The 16269-nt window shown below is 45.9% G+C and overlaps 1 protein-coding gene across 2 annotated transcripts in view; it reads left to right on the forward strand.

Moving 5' to 3' along the window:
- Nucleotides 1–1289: 1289 nt before the first annotated feature.
- Nucleotides 1290–16269, forward strand: part of WDR59 (WD repeat domain 59) — an 84123-nt gene continuing 69143 nt past the window's right edge. For both annotated transcript variants that reach the window (XM_084812193.1, XM_084812194.1), the window contains exons 1-2: nucleotides 1290–1390; nucleotides 16148–16197. In XM_084812193.1, coding sequence (XP_084668319.1) covers nucleotides 1337–1390; nucleotides 16148–16197 — 104 coding nt within the window. In that variant the 5' untranslated portion in view covers nucleotides 1290–1336. The remainder of the gene's footprint in view (nucleotides 1391–16147; nucleotides 16198–16269) is intronic.

Raw genomic sequence — 16269 nt, forward strand, 5'->3', positions numbered from 1 at the left:
GAGGCGTTCAAGACGAGGCTGGGCAGCCATCTGTCAGGGATGCTCTGACTTGGATTCCTGGCCTTGTAAGCCCCTTCCAACCCTACTATTCTATGATTCCATGACACCAGGTTGGGGAAGGCAGCTCTAAAAGTAAACCCAATTTCAATTCAGGGGAGGAAATGGGCCTAGGCAGGCAGATGTTTAGGAAACACTGCTACAGCCTAACACTGATCCTCTTCTGAAACTCGTGAATGGGGATAGCGGTCTGTCTCAGAATAGGCTCAGCTGGACTTTCCTCTCATGGGAGAGTATTGAACTACCCCCACCCCTGGGGCTTAGACTGTGCCCTCAGATCATCAGGGTATAATTCCAGAGCCTGTTTCTAAAGGTTAAGGCTCAGTGGAGCATATCAATGGGAACCAGTGCCATGTGAGCTGGCCCCACAGTACCAGATGAGCTGGCTCTGTATTGCGTACGGTCATTGGTTGGTCTAGCCCATGCTAACTGGGGGCAATGGGATTGTAGTCCAACACAACCAGCGGGCACCAGGTTGGGGAACGCTGTTGTAGACGATGTAGACTCTTCAAGTACTTGAAAGGTTGTCCCAGAGAGGAAGGCCAGGATCTCTTCTCGATCATCCCAGAGTGCAGGACACGGAATAATGGGCTCAAGTGACAGGAAGCCACATTCCGGCTGAACATCAGGAAAAACGTCCTGACTGTAAGAGCAACACGACAATGGAACCAATTACCTGGGGAGGTGGGGCTCTCCTGGAGGCCTTCAAGACGAGGCTGGACAGCCACCTGTCGGGGATGCTCTGACTTGGAGTCCTGCATTGAGCAGGGGGCTGGACTCGATGGCCTTGTAGGCCCTCCCAACCCTACTATTCTATGATTCTATACTGGGCACGATGGGTTAGTTCTCTGGTCGGAGCGTAAGGCAGCTTCTTTCCTACGAACCTAGGGAAACCTGCTGTGCGTGGCATGTGCTCTACCACCGAACTTCCCTCATGGGAAGCCGAAGATGGTCGCCTCTGAACGTGTGCAAAGTGCATTTCCTCGGCCACGGAGAGAAAACAACGCCCCGCCCACATAGTTGACTGCCACAGCAGCAGACTTCGAGGCAAGGCTTAGCATCCATTCCAGAACCTGAATAGCTGAATATGCAAACACACACGGCCACAAAGCGGGCGGGGAGCGAGGACCGGCCTTGGGGGCGGGCTGCCTCGCCTAACCCCCTCCGTCCGCTCTTGGCCTCCTGAAGACTACATCCCCCGGCAGGCCTTGCGCGCGAGGCGCCCGCCGACGCCTTCCTCTTCCGGCGCTGGCTCCAGCGGCGCGCTGGGCAGCCCAAGATGGCGGCGCGCTGGAGCAGCGAGAATGTGGTGGTGGAGTTCCGGGACTCGCAGGTAACCGCGTCTCCACGGCGTAGGGCGAGGGACTCCTCCCCGCCAGACGTGCCTTCTCCGAGGGAGGGGGCATGTTGTCTCTTCCCCCCGCCCGCTCAGGGGCGGGGGGGATCCCTGTCCCGCGCCTGGCACTTCGCGGGGGGACGCTCGGGGGTCGGGGCACCCGCGTATTCGCACCGAGGGTCGCTGTGCGGGCCCCCCGGGCTCTGCTGCAGCTCGTGGGGCCATCTGCTCCTAGCAACAGCCTCCTGGTGTCCTCTAGATGTGTTGGACTACAGCCCCCATCATCCCAGCTAGCATGATGGGGGTTGCATCGCAATATAGAGAGAGAACACGTTATGGAAGGCTGGCCATGCTGGATGGGGGTGATGGGGTTTGTAGTCCCAAGGTGCCCGGAGGGCACCAAGTTGGGGAAGGCTACTGTGAACAGTACTGAGCATGATGGGCCAATTCTCTGGCTGGGATGCAAGGACGCTTCTTTCCCGTGAACCTAGGAAATCCTGCTGTGCATGGCATGTGCTCTACCACCGAACTTCCCTCATGGGCAGTAGAAGATGTTAGCCTCTGAGTATGTGCAAAGTGCAAAGCCTCAACCCCGGTGTCAGGCTGGGAAAGGCTGGCCATGCTTGCTGGGGTGATGGAGGTTGTAGTCTCAACACATCTGGAAGGTATCAGATTGAGAAAGGCTGCTCTTAGGAACATAAGGAGACCTGCGCTGGATGAAGCCGAAGTCCTTTCTAGTCCTGCATCCTGTTTCCACAGTGGCCAAGCAGATGCTTCTGGAAAGTCCACAAGCAGGACATGAATGCAGTAGTCTCCTTCTGCTTGTGAATCCCAGGAACTGGTGTTCAGAGGCTGCCTCTGAATATGGCTGTCCATTCTATTTCGCTGTCATGGTTAATAGCTGCTCATTGACTTCTCTGTGAGAGCATAAGGAGAGCTGTGCTGGGTCAGACCAAAAGATCATAAAGTCCATCATCTTGTTTCCTCACAGTGGCCAACCAGATGTTCTGCAAAACCACAGTGCAATCACACACACACACCCATTGTTCCCCAGCAACTGGTGTTCAGATACATGCATGCTGCCTCTGAATCTGGAGGTAATATATACCTATCATGACTACTAGCCATGGTTTAGCCCTGTTCTCTGTGAATTTGCCTAATCCTCCTTTAAAGTTATCTACGTTGGCAGCTGTCATCGCATTTTGTGGCAGTAAATTCTGTAGTTTAACAATCTGCTGTTTGGAGAAATATTTTTGCAGTAAAACCAGGTGGAGAAATATTTTTGCAGTAAAACCAGGCTTAATCCAGCTACCTTTCCTGGAGTTGTTTTCATAAGAGTCAAGATATATTTCTATTCCTGCCCCCATCAGAAATCTAGCTTCTAGATACCTGGGGAGGGGTGTGTGAGCCAGAAGTGAGGTAGTCTCAAGTATCTCTAGGAAGTATTAGAAACAAGTGAAGGATTTCCCTTGATATAAAAATGCATCTTGAAATGTATCTGGATCAATGTATTAGCACAACTGTCTTTTTTGTTTTTGTTTTTACAGCTGTTCTTAAAAAAAAAATCTTTTTGTTGTTGTTTAAGAACTTAAGAGCTGTACTAGAACAGATCAAAGGCCTATCTAGACCAGTATTCTGTTCCCACAGTGGCCAATCAGATGCCTATGGGAAGCCCACAAGCAAGACATGAGTGCAATAGCACCCTCCTACTTACGTTCCCTAGCAACTAGTGTATTTAGGCATACGGTCTCCGATACTGGAGGTAATATATAGCCATCATGATTAGTAGCTATTGATACCCTCATCGTATATGAATTTGTTTAATTTCCTTTTAAAGACATCCAAGTTGGTGGCCATCTGTATATCTTGTGGTAGAGAATTCCTTAGTTTAACTATGCACCATGTGAAGTACTTCTTTTAATCTGTCCTGAATTTCCCACCATTCAGCTTCATTGGATGACCCCAGGTTCTAGTATTATGAGAGGGAGAAGTTTTCCTCCCCTGTCCGCTTTCTCCACGTGATCCTTAATCTTATGCACCTCTTTCATGTCCCCCCTTACTCAACTTTTTTCTAAGCTGAAGAGCCCCGGTGTTGCAGCCTTTCCTCGTAGGAGAGTTGCTCCAACCCCTTGGTAATTTTGGCTTCCCTTTTCTGCATCTTTTTCAGCTAAACAATATTGTTTCTGAGGTGCGGCGACCAGAACAGTACACAGTATTCCAAGTGTGGTTGCACCATAAATTTGTAAAAAGGCATTATGATATTGGCCATTTTATTTTTGATTCCTTTCCTAATGATCTCCAACATGGCATTTGCCCTTTTCACCTCAGCTGTACACCACTTTGACATTTTGTCATGGGTGGTGGCGATGCAGTTGAAGGCACACTTGGAAGAAACCGATTATCTAGATCCATTTCAGTCGGGTTTCAGGCCTGGGCATGGGACAGAAACGGCCTTGGTTGCCTTGGTGGATGATATGAGGAGGGCTCTGGATAAGGGTGAATGCTCTTTCCCTGTTCTCCTTGACCTGTCAGCGGCTTTCGATACCGTTGACCTGGACCGCTTGGAGGGGTTGAACATTGGAGACATCGTATTACGGTGGTTCCAGTCCTTCCTCTCTGGCAGGTACCAGAGGGTAGTACTGAGAGAGGAGGTTTCGAACCCATGGCTGCTCACTTGTGGGTTCCATCCTCTCCCCAACGCTATTTAACATCTACATGAAGCCGCTGGGGGCTATCATCAGGAGGTCTGGGGTGCAGTGTCATCAACATGCGGATGACATGCAGCTCTACCTCTCGTTCAAATCCTCACCAAGGTTGGCTGTAGAATCCCTGTCCAAGTGTCTGGAGACTGTGAGTGGCTGGATGGGGAGGAATAAGCTGAAGCTGAACCCTGATAAGACTGAGGTACTTTTGGTGGGAGAGAAGAGGAGGCTGGGGGATGTTGACCTGGTGTTGAATGGGGTATGGCCACCCTTGAAAGACCAGGTCCGCAGCCTGGGGGTCATTTTAGACTCCAAGCTGTCCATGAAGGCTCAGGTGTCTGCTGTGAGCCAGGCAGCGCTATACCAACTTCATCTGATACGGTGGCTGCGCCCCTACCTTCCCGACCATCTGATCCCATCAGTAGTACATGCCCTAGTCTCCTCTTGTCTAGACTAATGTAATGTGCTCTAGGTGGGGTTACCCTTGAGGACGGTTCAGAAGCTGCAACTGGTGCAGAACGTGGCGGCTCGCCTGATTAAAGGCAGCCGCTGGCATGATCATATCGCTCCAGTGCTGAAGGAGTTGCACTAGCTACCACCTTTAAAACCCTATATGGTTCCAGCCCAGCCTATCTCAAGGAGTGCCTCCAGCAATGCCAGACTGGCCGCTCAACAAGATCAGCCTCGGATGGCCTTCTCTCTGTCCCATCAGCCAGGGTAGCTAGGCTGGTAAGGACGAGGGAGAGGGCCTTCTCTGTGGTGGCCCCCACCTGGTGGAACTCCCTCCCTAGAGAACTTCACCATGCCTCCTCTCTAATGAGCTTCCGCCACGAAGTGAAAACCTGGTTGTTCAGGCAGGCATTTGGAGTGGGTTAGGGTATTTTAGAATATAATGTTTTAATGTGTAATTTTAATGTGTAATTGTATTGTTTATATTGTGTACATTGCCCAGAGTGGCTGGGTGACCAGCCAGATGGGCAATAAAGAAATTTAATAAAAATAAATAAATTTTCATAGCACTATCTACCGCAAATCCAAGATCCCTTTTCAGGCCAGTCATCACTAGCTCAGACCCCCTCAGTGAATATGTGAAGTTAGGATTTTTTGCCCCACTGTGCATCACTTTACACTTCAGCCCAGTCCTAAGTAGTCTCTTCCCACCCCATCTTGGGAGTTATGAGAGATGTGAAGGCCTGGGGAAAAAACCCATAAAAATTAGCTGGGAAACGGGGGTTTTCCAAGGACCATTTTCGTTTTTTTTCTGAAAGCTCTGAATTATGAAATATTTTCTTTTAGAATTTAAGACAAAGTATTTCTATATTGTTACGCAGCCTGAATGATTTCAAAAAACTATAATATGAACACTTCTAATGAAAGACTAGAGATGTAAAATGTCTGGAAATAAAGAAGCCATAGGGAAAGATATATGTTTTAATCCTCTCTGTAAGATTTCCAGCACTGTTAGTTCTTTCATTCCTTATTAAAATCATTAAACTAAAGTATATTTTACTGATAGACATTTATGCTGTGTTTCCCAACATGTGTGTAGAGTCACTATTCTGTATTCTTGACAGTAATTGTGCATTTCTTGACAGTTGCATTTTGTTCTGTGTTTCTGATGCTTTAGTAGTCATTTAGTGTTGTTCTAATCTATTCAGACAGTAATTACAAATTTACTGAGTTTACTTTTAAGAGTTTAAAAATATCATGATAATTTTAGGAGCAAACAAAGTCATACATAAAATAACTTTAGGAACAGACAGGCTGCTTTATGTTCCTAAAGTAGCCCTCCCCAACCTGGTGCCCTCCCGATGTTTTGGATTACAGTGCCCAGCATTCCTGACCATTGGCCATGCTGCCTGAGGGTGATGGGAGCTGAAGTCCAAAATATCTGGAGGGTACCAGGTTGGGGAAGGCTGTCTTAAAACAACAAAGTGACTTTAGATTTGTAAAGAATACGAAAAAATAAGTGTTTATTTTTCCAAAATTTCCAATTTTTCTGAAAACCCACAGAAAAAAAAGTTTTTTTCCATGACCTCAACATTTCCAAAAATTTTACATCTCTGGGGTGGTTCATTTTATCATTTATAAACCACCACAGATGCTAAGAACATAAGAGCCCTGCCGGATCAGACCAAGGGTCCATCTAGTCCAGCATTCTGTTCACACAGTGGCATGGGAACCCACAAGCAGGACACAAGTACAACAGCACCCTCCCACCCATGTTCCCCAGCAATTGGTGTACATAGGCTCACTGCCTCTGGTACTGGAGGTAGCACAGAGCCATCAAAACTAGTAGCCATTGATAGCCTTCTCCTCCAGGAATTTATCTAACCCCCTTTTAAAGCCATCTATATTGTTAAAGCCCAATTTGTTTTGGCTAAATTTGTTCTAAGCGATGTGCGAAGATTAAAAAAAAACTAAGACAGTCCTTGCAAGCAGGCTTACAATCTAATAGATATGATACAAAAGGGAAAAGGAATGGAGGGAAAAGAGGCATAGAATCTGTGTGTCTCAATATACATATAAGGATGCAGTCCTATCTGGATAGTCGCCAGGCTCTGAAATCAGAGGTTGCCAACTATCCTATGCAGGGTGGCTGGAACGTGGAGGGGATCCTCCTCCATGCTCTGGCTGCCTTGCCTTGGCCATCTAGGCGGGGCTTCAGGGAGGGGGCCAGGAGACCTGATAGGAAGCTGCATAAATCAGCTTCTGCTTTCTCCCCTCCCAGCCCCTGGGAGCACCCCCTTTTTCCCGTCTCTGTGCTCTGTTTCTGAGTGTGGAGATCTAGCCGACGTGGAGAGAACTGCGCCGGCTACAAGGGGGCAGGAAGCGCAGTTTCTGGGAACCGAGATCAGAACCCTGGCTCCAGTCTCAGTTCCCAGAAACTGATCAATCCCATGGCCCTCTAGACAGTGTCTAGTGGCCATAGGATTGCTCCCAAAATTAAGAATTGCCTCGTTTGAGGCAGACCAGTATTTTCATCTATTGACCAGGGAAAAAGCAGACTTAGTCTGCTCTTATGTCTTTACCTGCAACTTTATCTGAAGGAACGGGTGGATTCCAGAGCGTTAGCCATGTTAGTTTGTAGAAAAAAAAGAAAAGAAAAAGGCGCCTTTAAAAACTAACAGATTTCTTATGGCAGGAACTTTTATGGCTCAGAGCTTAGTTTATTACATGAATGAGGTATTATCCCCAGTTGGCAGATTCTGACACATACATGAAGTAAAGCAAGTATCAAGTATTTTACCACTGAACGACAGCCGTTCCTCACCTGTGCGGGATCGTTGCAATATGCAAGCTTGCCCTTTACACGCACCCCACCTGGGCATTTTGCAACCGCAGATCTCAGGGACAGTATCTGGCTTCTCTTACTTGGTTATATTGAACTTTTGGGTGCAGTGCAGCCCTCTGCCCTGAAGAGGACATATGCAGACTGGAAGGGCTGGTGCGACCCAGTTAGGGGTGGGAAACATGTGGCCCTCCAGATATGTTGGTCTACAGCCCTCGTGATCCCTCACCATTGGCTATGTTAGCGAGGGCTGATGGGAGTTATAGGCCAAAACATCTGGAGGGCCGCAAGTTGTCCTCCCCTGGACCAAGAGATTGTGAAGGCTGCCCATAGTTCCATGTTTCTTGTCAGCAGTGACTTGAGGATGGAAGTATTTTAGGCGATGGTGGGGAGGCAATACCCACCACCACTTGTCCTGTGGTGACAACCTCCCTGCACTTATATCTGTCAAAGAAACAGGCCAAACTGCACTGGGATGAGGAGGCTTCCTTGGCTTGTTGCTGCAAAACCGCCCCGAGTTTTATCTGATTTGGTTTATTGTCATTATTTTATTGTTACTTTTTATTCAATGCTTTGAATTTGTACAGACCTTTGGTTACTGGGAAGTTTAAGAATATAATAAATGTTTAAAAATGAATAGAAGAAGAGTATTGTGATTTACAGGATTTGGGAAGTAATAATAACACTGCTCCTTTTAGTACTAGTAAGACCCTCCTCTAAGCACTGGTTAGGCCCAATACTGATCAGTAAGTTTGGGGAGCTGCAATTCGTATTTGTAAATAATTTCATCATGGGTGGCAGGATAGACGATTTGAAATTTAAATCGAGGCATTCAGAATGTATTGTTTGAATTGGCATGAAAAAGCCAAATTAAATCAAGTTTCCCATTGATACTTCATATGTATCCTAAACAGTGGTGCAAATGAGTACACTCAAGCTGCAATCCTATACCCACTTTATAGGTAAACCCCACTGAACTCAGTGGGACAATTCTGAGCGGACCTGGATAGGATTTCATTGTAAACCATGTTATTTTACAACTAATATATTATTTACATGATTTGATTCTTACAACCAGACCTTACATCTCTGTCACACTGTATATGTTTTGCATGCTTTCTCTTTTAACCTGTAGAAGGAATGTCTTTAAAATATGTTCATATGGTAGCCTTCTCCACCTGGCACCCTCCAGATGTTTTGAACTTCAGCTCCCATCAGCCCCAGCCAGCATGGCCAATGGACAAGTATGTTGGGAGCTGTAGTCCAAAACATCTGGAGGGCACCAAGTTGGGGAAGGCTGCCATGCAGGGTCTTTCTTATGACCAGCACCCATAACAGTTCGTGAGGATAAATACGAGCATGTTGGGAGCAGTCTTCTTTCTAGTGTTGCTCCTTTCGGTTCCACTCTGCCTCAGCCTAGCAATAACCTCACAAAAACTAAGCAGCAAACAAAAATGAAATTCCCATGACTGATGCATCGAAGCCAGCTTTGATAGTTACTGGACAGACTAGAGCAGTTTTTGTTCTTTGGGTGAAAATGAAATGCCTGCTGTTGTTATTATTTGCACATGTTTAGTAGGTAGAGTGTTCTTATTTGAGAAACGATCAAATTTGTTCTGCAGTTACCTAGGAAAGCCTGCTTTGACTTAATGTATCTTGTAGAGGCATTGATTTGGTTTAGAGAGTAACTTTAAAGCTAACATGCTTATAGCTAGATTATTTAGTATCAACCTAGTTATTATTTAAGAGAAACCTAGTAGTCACAATTTTTTTTTAAAAAAATCTGATTTATATTTTTAACATCCTATTTTTAAATTTAAAAAGACAAATGTTATCCACCCCCATTGGTGGTCAGGCTTGTGGCTATTTTTAAGCATGCACAAAATACTCATGTGATCTTGCATGTACAAAATGCAACTGACATCTGCTGGTAATTTCTGCGAGGCTGGGATTTCTTCTCAAACATTCCCAGGAGCTGTTTCCTGTGCTTTTGTCTGCTTCTCATTTTTGTCAGGCCTCAGCAAGGGTCAGGATCCAGGCCATTGGGTTCTGGGACCTGTGGGAATTGACTTTCAGTCCAAATGGGCTAGAAGCAGATGAGAGTGGTCAAAGCAGGCAGGGCTCAAGATAACTGGAGACAAGTTGCTTGGACTGAGAAGCAAGCTCTGTGGCTAGGACTTTATAGGGCTGGGTGAGCTGGGATTGCTGTTGGGGTCAGTTGTCTAGATGTTCAGGCAGGCTAGTACTGCAGCCTATATGGCACCCTCAAAGCCAAGAGGTATCTGCCAGGTTTATAATAAAACCGGAGCAGTGGTGGTGCAGGAGGTAAGTTGCTGGAGCAAACTGTCTGGGAGTCCCGGTTCCAGCCCTGCCACCTATCCTGTAACTTAGCTGCTGAGTTGCCGGGGGGGGGGGGGAGTTATATGTAATTGTTTTGTTCTCTATTATTGCAAAAATCTGTTGTAATATTAGTGTAATACCTTTATTAGGCCAATAAAAAGATCACAAAAATGTGCAAGCTTTTGAGAACTCCAGATCTCTTCATCAGGCAAGGTGTTCTAAAAAATAAAAAATACAAATACAAATAAAAAGCAGATGTGGAGGGGAGGGAGGAGTAGGAAAGAGAGAGAAACTTATTGTCGTTTGAGTCCCAAGATGGAATTTGGGTGGGGGCGGGAAAGAAGGCTGTTGTTGTTGTTGTTCAGTGGTTAAGTCATGTCCGACTCTTCGTGACCCCATGGACCATAGCACGTCAGGCCTTCCTGTCCTCCGCTCTCTCCCGGAGTGTGCTCAAGTTCATCATATTCATTGCATCGGTGATGCTATCTAGCCATCTCATCTTCTGCCATCCCCTTCTCCTTTTGCCTTCAGTCTTTCCCAGCATCAGGGTCTTTTCCAGAGAGTTTTCTCTTCGCATTAGGTGGTCAAAATATTTGAGCTTCAGCTTCAGTATCTATCCTTCCAATGAGCAGTCAGGGTTGATTTCCTTTAGGATTGACTGATTTGACCTCCTTGCAGTCCAGGGGACTCATAAGAGTCTTCTCCAGCACCACAGTTCGAAAGCATCAATTCTTCGGTGCTCAGCCTTCCTTATAGTCCAGCTCTCACAGCCATACATTACTACTGGGAAAACCATAGCTTTGACTATAGGGACCTTTGTCGGCAAGGTGATGTCTCTGCTTCTTACTATGCTGTCTAGGTTTGCCATAGCTTTCCTCCCAAGGAGCAAGCGTCTTTTAATTTCATGGCTACAGTCACCGTCTGCAGTGATCTTGGAGCCCAAGAAAATGAAATCTATCACTGCTTCCATTTCTTCCCTTTCTATATGCCAGAAAATGATGGGGCCAGATGCCATGATCTTCGTTTTTTTAATGTTGAGTTTCAAACCAGCTTTTGCACTCTCCTCTTTCACCCTCAACAAGAGGCTCTTGAGATCCTCTTCGCTTTCTGCCATGAGGGTGGTATCATCTCCGTATCTGAGGTTGTTGATAATTCTCCCGGCAATCTTAATTCCGACCTGTGATTCATCCAACCCGGCGTTTCTCATGACGTACTCTGCATATAAGTTAAATAAGCAGGGTGACAATATGCAGCCTTGTCGTACTCCTTTCCCAATTTTGAACCAATCGGTTGTTCCATGTGTGGTTCTTACTGTTGCTTCTTGACCCTCATACAGGTTTCTCAGGAGACAGGTAAGGTGGTCTGCTACTCCCATCTCTTTAAGCATTTGCCAGAGTTTGTTGTGATCCACACAATCAAAGGCTTTAGCGTAGTCAGTGAAGCAGAAATAGACATTTTTCTGGAATTCTCTTGCTTTCTCCATGATCTCTAGTTCCTCTGCCGCTTCGAAACCCAGCTTGTACTTCCGGTAGTTCTCAGTTCACATACTGCTGAAGCCTAGCTTGTAGAATTTTGAGCATCACCTTGCTGGCATGTGAAATGAGCGCAGTTGTACGGTAGTTCGAACACTCTTTGGCGTTGCCCTTCTTTGGAATTGGAATGTAAACTGACCTTTTCCAGTCTTGTGGCCACTGTTGAGTGTTCCAAATTTGTTGGTATATTGAGTGCAGCACTTTAACAGCATCATCTTTTAGGATTTTAAATAGCTCAGCTGGAATACTGTCATCTCCGCTAGCTTTGTTGTTAGTAATGCTTCCTAAGGCCCACTTGACTTCACTCTTGAGGATGTCCGGCTCAAGTTCAGCGACCGCAGTATCATGGCTTTATATTATGGCATATCATGGCATGTCTTTATATTAACAAAGCAGGAGTTAATTCTAGAGGCTGGTCTAGGTTAAAAAAAAGTTGATTGAGGCCAACTTGGAAAGCTTTACCTAGTAGGTTGAGGGGATCCTTGAAGATCATTCGATCAAAGATGGGGCATAAATCTTCCAAACAAATAAATGACAAGTGCAGCCAGGGCAGACCTGGACTATGCACTGCCCTTAGAAACTAGATATTTTTTTTCCAAGGTCTTAATCCTTTTTCAAAGCAGAGAATGTGCCAAGGTGGCTCTTATGGGGGGATTTCTGACAAAACCTGAAAATGTCCCTGGAGCTGCTGGAATGCTGTCTGTAGCCATGGCTCTGAATTCCTCGCCAGCTTTGCAGCTGTTTCAGCTGCATGTCTCCTTACAGGTATGCCTGTAATGGGAGCAATTCTGAGTGCCCAAAGGGCCTAGTCAAAGGGGATCCTGCTGTTTGGGCAGCATTTCAGAGGTCATGAAGAAATCCTTCCCAGAAGGCCAAGCCCTTGAGGCTCTTCTGATGCTGGCATTTCTCCTTCCAGAACTGAGCTCATCTTTCTCTTCCCACATTCCTCCAACAGCTGTTGTGTTTACCTACTGACCTAGTCTGTCATACTGACAGGGTGAAAGCCCAGCAAGGAGAAGCTGGAAGGCAGCATTTCATCCTCTTCCACCCAGTCTCTGGCTTTTTTGGTGTTCCTCTTTCATCCCAAGGCAGGCTGACAGCTATCCAGCAATGTAATATGCTTGTCTATCAGCCGTTATTAAAAGCAAGTTCATTGAGGTTGTAGTGCAGGTTTATCCGTACTTCTCTGGGAACAGGACCAACAAGCTCTGGTAACTCCCAACTGCCTGTGCTAAATCACTCCCAAATTGCAGCAAGGCAGTTGGGTCCAGGGTGGGATCACTATTAACAACCAACCCACTGAAACAAGAGTTAACCCCAGCCAGGAGTGAGGCGAGAAGCCTGAGATTTGGCCAGTAATGCTGGCTTTCCGCATTCGTTTAGGGGAAGGGGCAAGGCAGGACCCTCAAGCTCAGGGGTGGGAAGCCTCAGGACTGGGGGTCAAATCCAACCCTTCTGGGGTCTCAGTCCAGCCCTCTCAGGTTCCCCAGGTAGCCCCAACCCCTTTCCTCCAGCCACTGATTGCTTGGGGGTTTCACAGCTGTTGTTCAGTTCCCCCCCCCATTTCATTCTCGAAATGCCCCTCCGAAGGCTTAGTGACTGGCAGCAGGAGCTTTTAGCTAAAATATCCTGGCATTTGGGGCATTTTGGCCCCAGCCCTATGCCTTCAGCCCTGCCTCCCTCTGAAATTTGGCCCCTGAGAGCTTCTCTGGAATTGAATTCAGCCCTATGCCTGAAAGAGGTTTCCTCACCCTGCTCAAGATGGTAGGGCTTGTCTTCAAGATACAGGATCTTGTTTGCTTGCAGGGCTCTCTGTAACAGCAGTGAGACTTCTGCCTGTCCTTGTGCACCTCCCCGCTGTCCGTCCATCCTTGATCAACTGGAAATAAGGGTGGAACACCCAATCAACCTTATCAATTATTTATCACATGCATATTCTGTTCTTCCTCCAAGCAGCTCAGGGCAAGCATGCATGATGAGGATTATCATGTTTTATCTTCACAATAACCCTGTGGAGCAGGGCAGGCAGAGAAAGCGGGAGAGAGAGTAACTGGCTTGAGGTCCCCCAGCGAGTTTTGCAGCTGACCAGGGATTCAAACCCCAGCCCACTCAGTTGAAATCCAACCTCCTGTTCACCACCCTGCACTCTCTCTGTTTCCATGGCAAGGGAGTATTATTATGCCAGCGAACATTGAAGTGATGTGGAGAAGTATTAATGTAGCTGAAGGCAACTTTGCCTGGTGAGATGTCCACGTGCGAATAGCTGTTCAGATGACCGCTTTTATCATGTTGGACAATTGCACTTTTAAGTTTGGAAGTGATCAGCCTATTATTGGATCGCCATTACTTCAGCAGAACTTGAAAAATGATGGGAAAAAAACACTTCATATGTAGGCGGTGAGGAGAAGCTTCAATCTATAAAGTACTTAAGTTTGGAGTGCTTGGTTTTACGTATATGGAGTAGACAACTTCAGATCCAAGTAACTCTTGAGCAAATTATTTGAATTTGCCAATTTGAATTGGCAAGCATGAGTTCCTGCATGTTTTTTCTGGCTCCCAAACCAGCTACTTACCTTACAATGCGATGCGCTCCTATTCATGTCTAAATGGAAGTAAATCCCAACGCTTTCAGTGGAACTTACTCCCTCGGTAGTTGACGAGGTGAAAGTAGCAGGAACTTTGGGGGAAGTTTGAGTACTTGATTTTAAGGGAAACTAAAGCTGAGTGTAATCAGATGTGTACCTTGGACTTCAGGAACGCTTATTTTAATAAACTCAGCGTGATGATAAGTAGTATTCCATGGCAGGAAAACCTAACAGGAAGAGGAGATCAGGAGGGATGGGATTTCCTAAAAAAAGAAACTGTCACTACGATGAAAAAAATGGAAGACTATAGAAGAAGCCAATATGGCTACACAAAAAGGTGATCTGAAAATAAAAAAAGATACATACAGGAGGTGGATGGAGTGACAGACCAGTAAGGAAGTGTACAGGCAGTTAGCCCAGAATTGCAGAGGTGGTGTCAGGAAGGCCAAAGCTCAGAATGAACCGAGGTTGTCGAGAGATACTAAGAATAAAAAATAGGGCTTCTTCAGAGTAAAAGGAGAATAAAAAAGGGCCTTTTTCAAAGTAAAAGGAGAACAAAAGTAATGCTAGACCAGCTGCTCAGCAAAGATGGCAAAATGCTGACAGGTAACAAAGAAAAGGCAGAACTGCTCAAGTCCTATTTTGGCTCAGTCTTCTCCAAAAGAGGATCTGTGTCCCATCTGGCATATGTGACAAAACAGGCTGAAGGTATAGAGGCTGACAGAGATGGTCAGGGAACATCTAGGCATCTTAAATTTGTTCAGGTCTAGATGAATTGCATCCTAGGGAGTTGAAGAAGCTAGCAGATAGATTCTCAGAACCTCCATCTATTATCTTTGTGAAATCCTGGAGAACTGGTAAAGGACTGGAGGAGTGCAAATGTTGTCTCTGTCTTCAAAAAAAAAGATCTAGGGGATTTTAAACTAGTCAGTCTGACAACAATACCTGGGAAGATTCTGAAGCTTATCAGATTTGCAGATGACACAAAATTGGGTGGGATAGCTAATACCTTAGAAGACAAACAAAATTCAAAATGATCTTGATAAGTTAAAAAACTGAGCAGAAAATAACAGAATGAAATTTAACAGGGACAAGTGCAAAGTTCTTCATTTAGGAAAAAGAAATCAAATGCACGTGTATAAGATGGGGGATACCTGCTTGACAACAGTACATGTAAGAAGGATCTTGGAGTCGTAGTCGATCACAAGCTGAATATGAGTCAGCAGTATGATGTGGCTGCAAAAAAAGGCAAATGCAATTTTAGGTTGCATCAATAGATATAGTTTCTAAATCATGGGAAGTAATCTACCCTGTTCTGCACTGGTCAGACTTCACCTCAAATACTGTGTCCAGTTCTGGACAACATACTTTAAGAAGGATTCAGATAAAATGGAACAGTTTCAGAGAAGGGGAACAAAGATGATCAGGGGACTAGAAACTGAGTCCTACGAGGAAAGATTGAAGTATCTGGGTTGTTTAGCATTGAGAAGACTAAGGGGGGGATATGGTAGCACTTCTCCTGTACCTAAAGGCTTGTTTCACAGAAAAGGGCCACAGCCTGTTCTTTGTCATACAGATCTATAGGACATAAAATAACAGGCTTATGTTACGGGAAGGCAGATTTCGGCCGACCATTAGGAAAAACTTCCTTATGGTCAGAGCAGTCAGATAATAGAGCCAACCACCTAGGGAGATGGTGGGCTTTCCATCGCTGGCAGTATTCAGGCTGAGAGTGGACGGCCATCTGCCTGGGATGCTTTAAACTGAATTCCTGCACTGAGCTGGGGGTTGGCCTACATGGCCCCTTCCATGATTCTAGTAAGCATGCCTAGGATTGGATCCCTAAATCCCTAACTGTGTTTTTAAACAAGTAAGTTTCACCCCTCTTGGATTCATTGCAGTGGTCTTTTTTTTTCACCAATGTCCAGAGGGGTAGCTGTGTTAGTCTATTCCAGCAGAAACAACGAGGAGCCTTGTGGCACCTTAAAGGCAAATATTTATTCTGGCATAAGCTTTGGTGGACTGCAGTCTACTTCATTGGATGCCTGAAATGTTACTGAGCATTTCAGGTATATGTACAGTACATGTGGTGGGGAGGGGTGGAAATTGTTAACAGTGAGGTTGGAAAGAAATTAAATGCAGAAAGTACTGGCAGTGGCAATCATAATCTTTCCACCAAATATGCCAACCTAACATTGAGCGGTGTGTGTGTCTTTTTCTTGATGAGTAGATGTATTATTTGAAGAGCTGAGCTAATGTGAGGAGAGCTTATTTCTTTCTTTTTCTCTCTCCTATTTTTGCAGGCGACAGCCATGTCTGTGGACTGTCTTGGACAGCATGCAGTGCTTTCTGGGTGAGTGCCAAAACCTTTGGGATAGAATTGCAGTTACTGCTCGCAGGCGCTGGGCTGGTCCTTGAAGGTGGA

Source organism: Heloderma suspectum, chromosome 8, assembly GCF_057233095.1.
Source record: "Heloderma suspectum isolate Gila_16-S chromosome 8, 16-S_ref, whole genome shotgun sequence".
In the NCBI taxonomy this organism is placed as follows: domain Eukaryota; kingdom Metazoa; phylum Chordata; class Lepidosauria; order Squamata; family Helodermatidae; genus Heloderma; species Heloderma suspectum.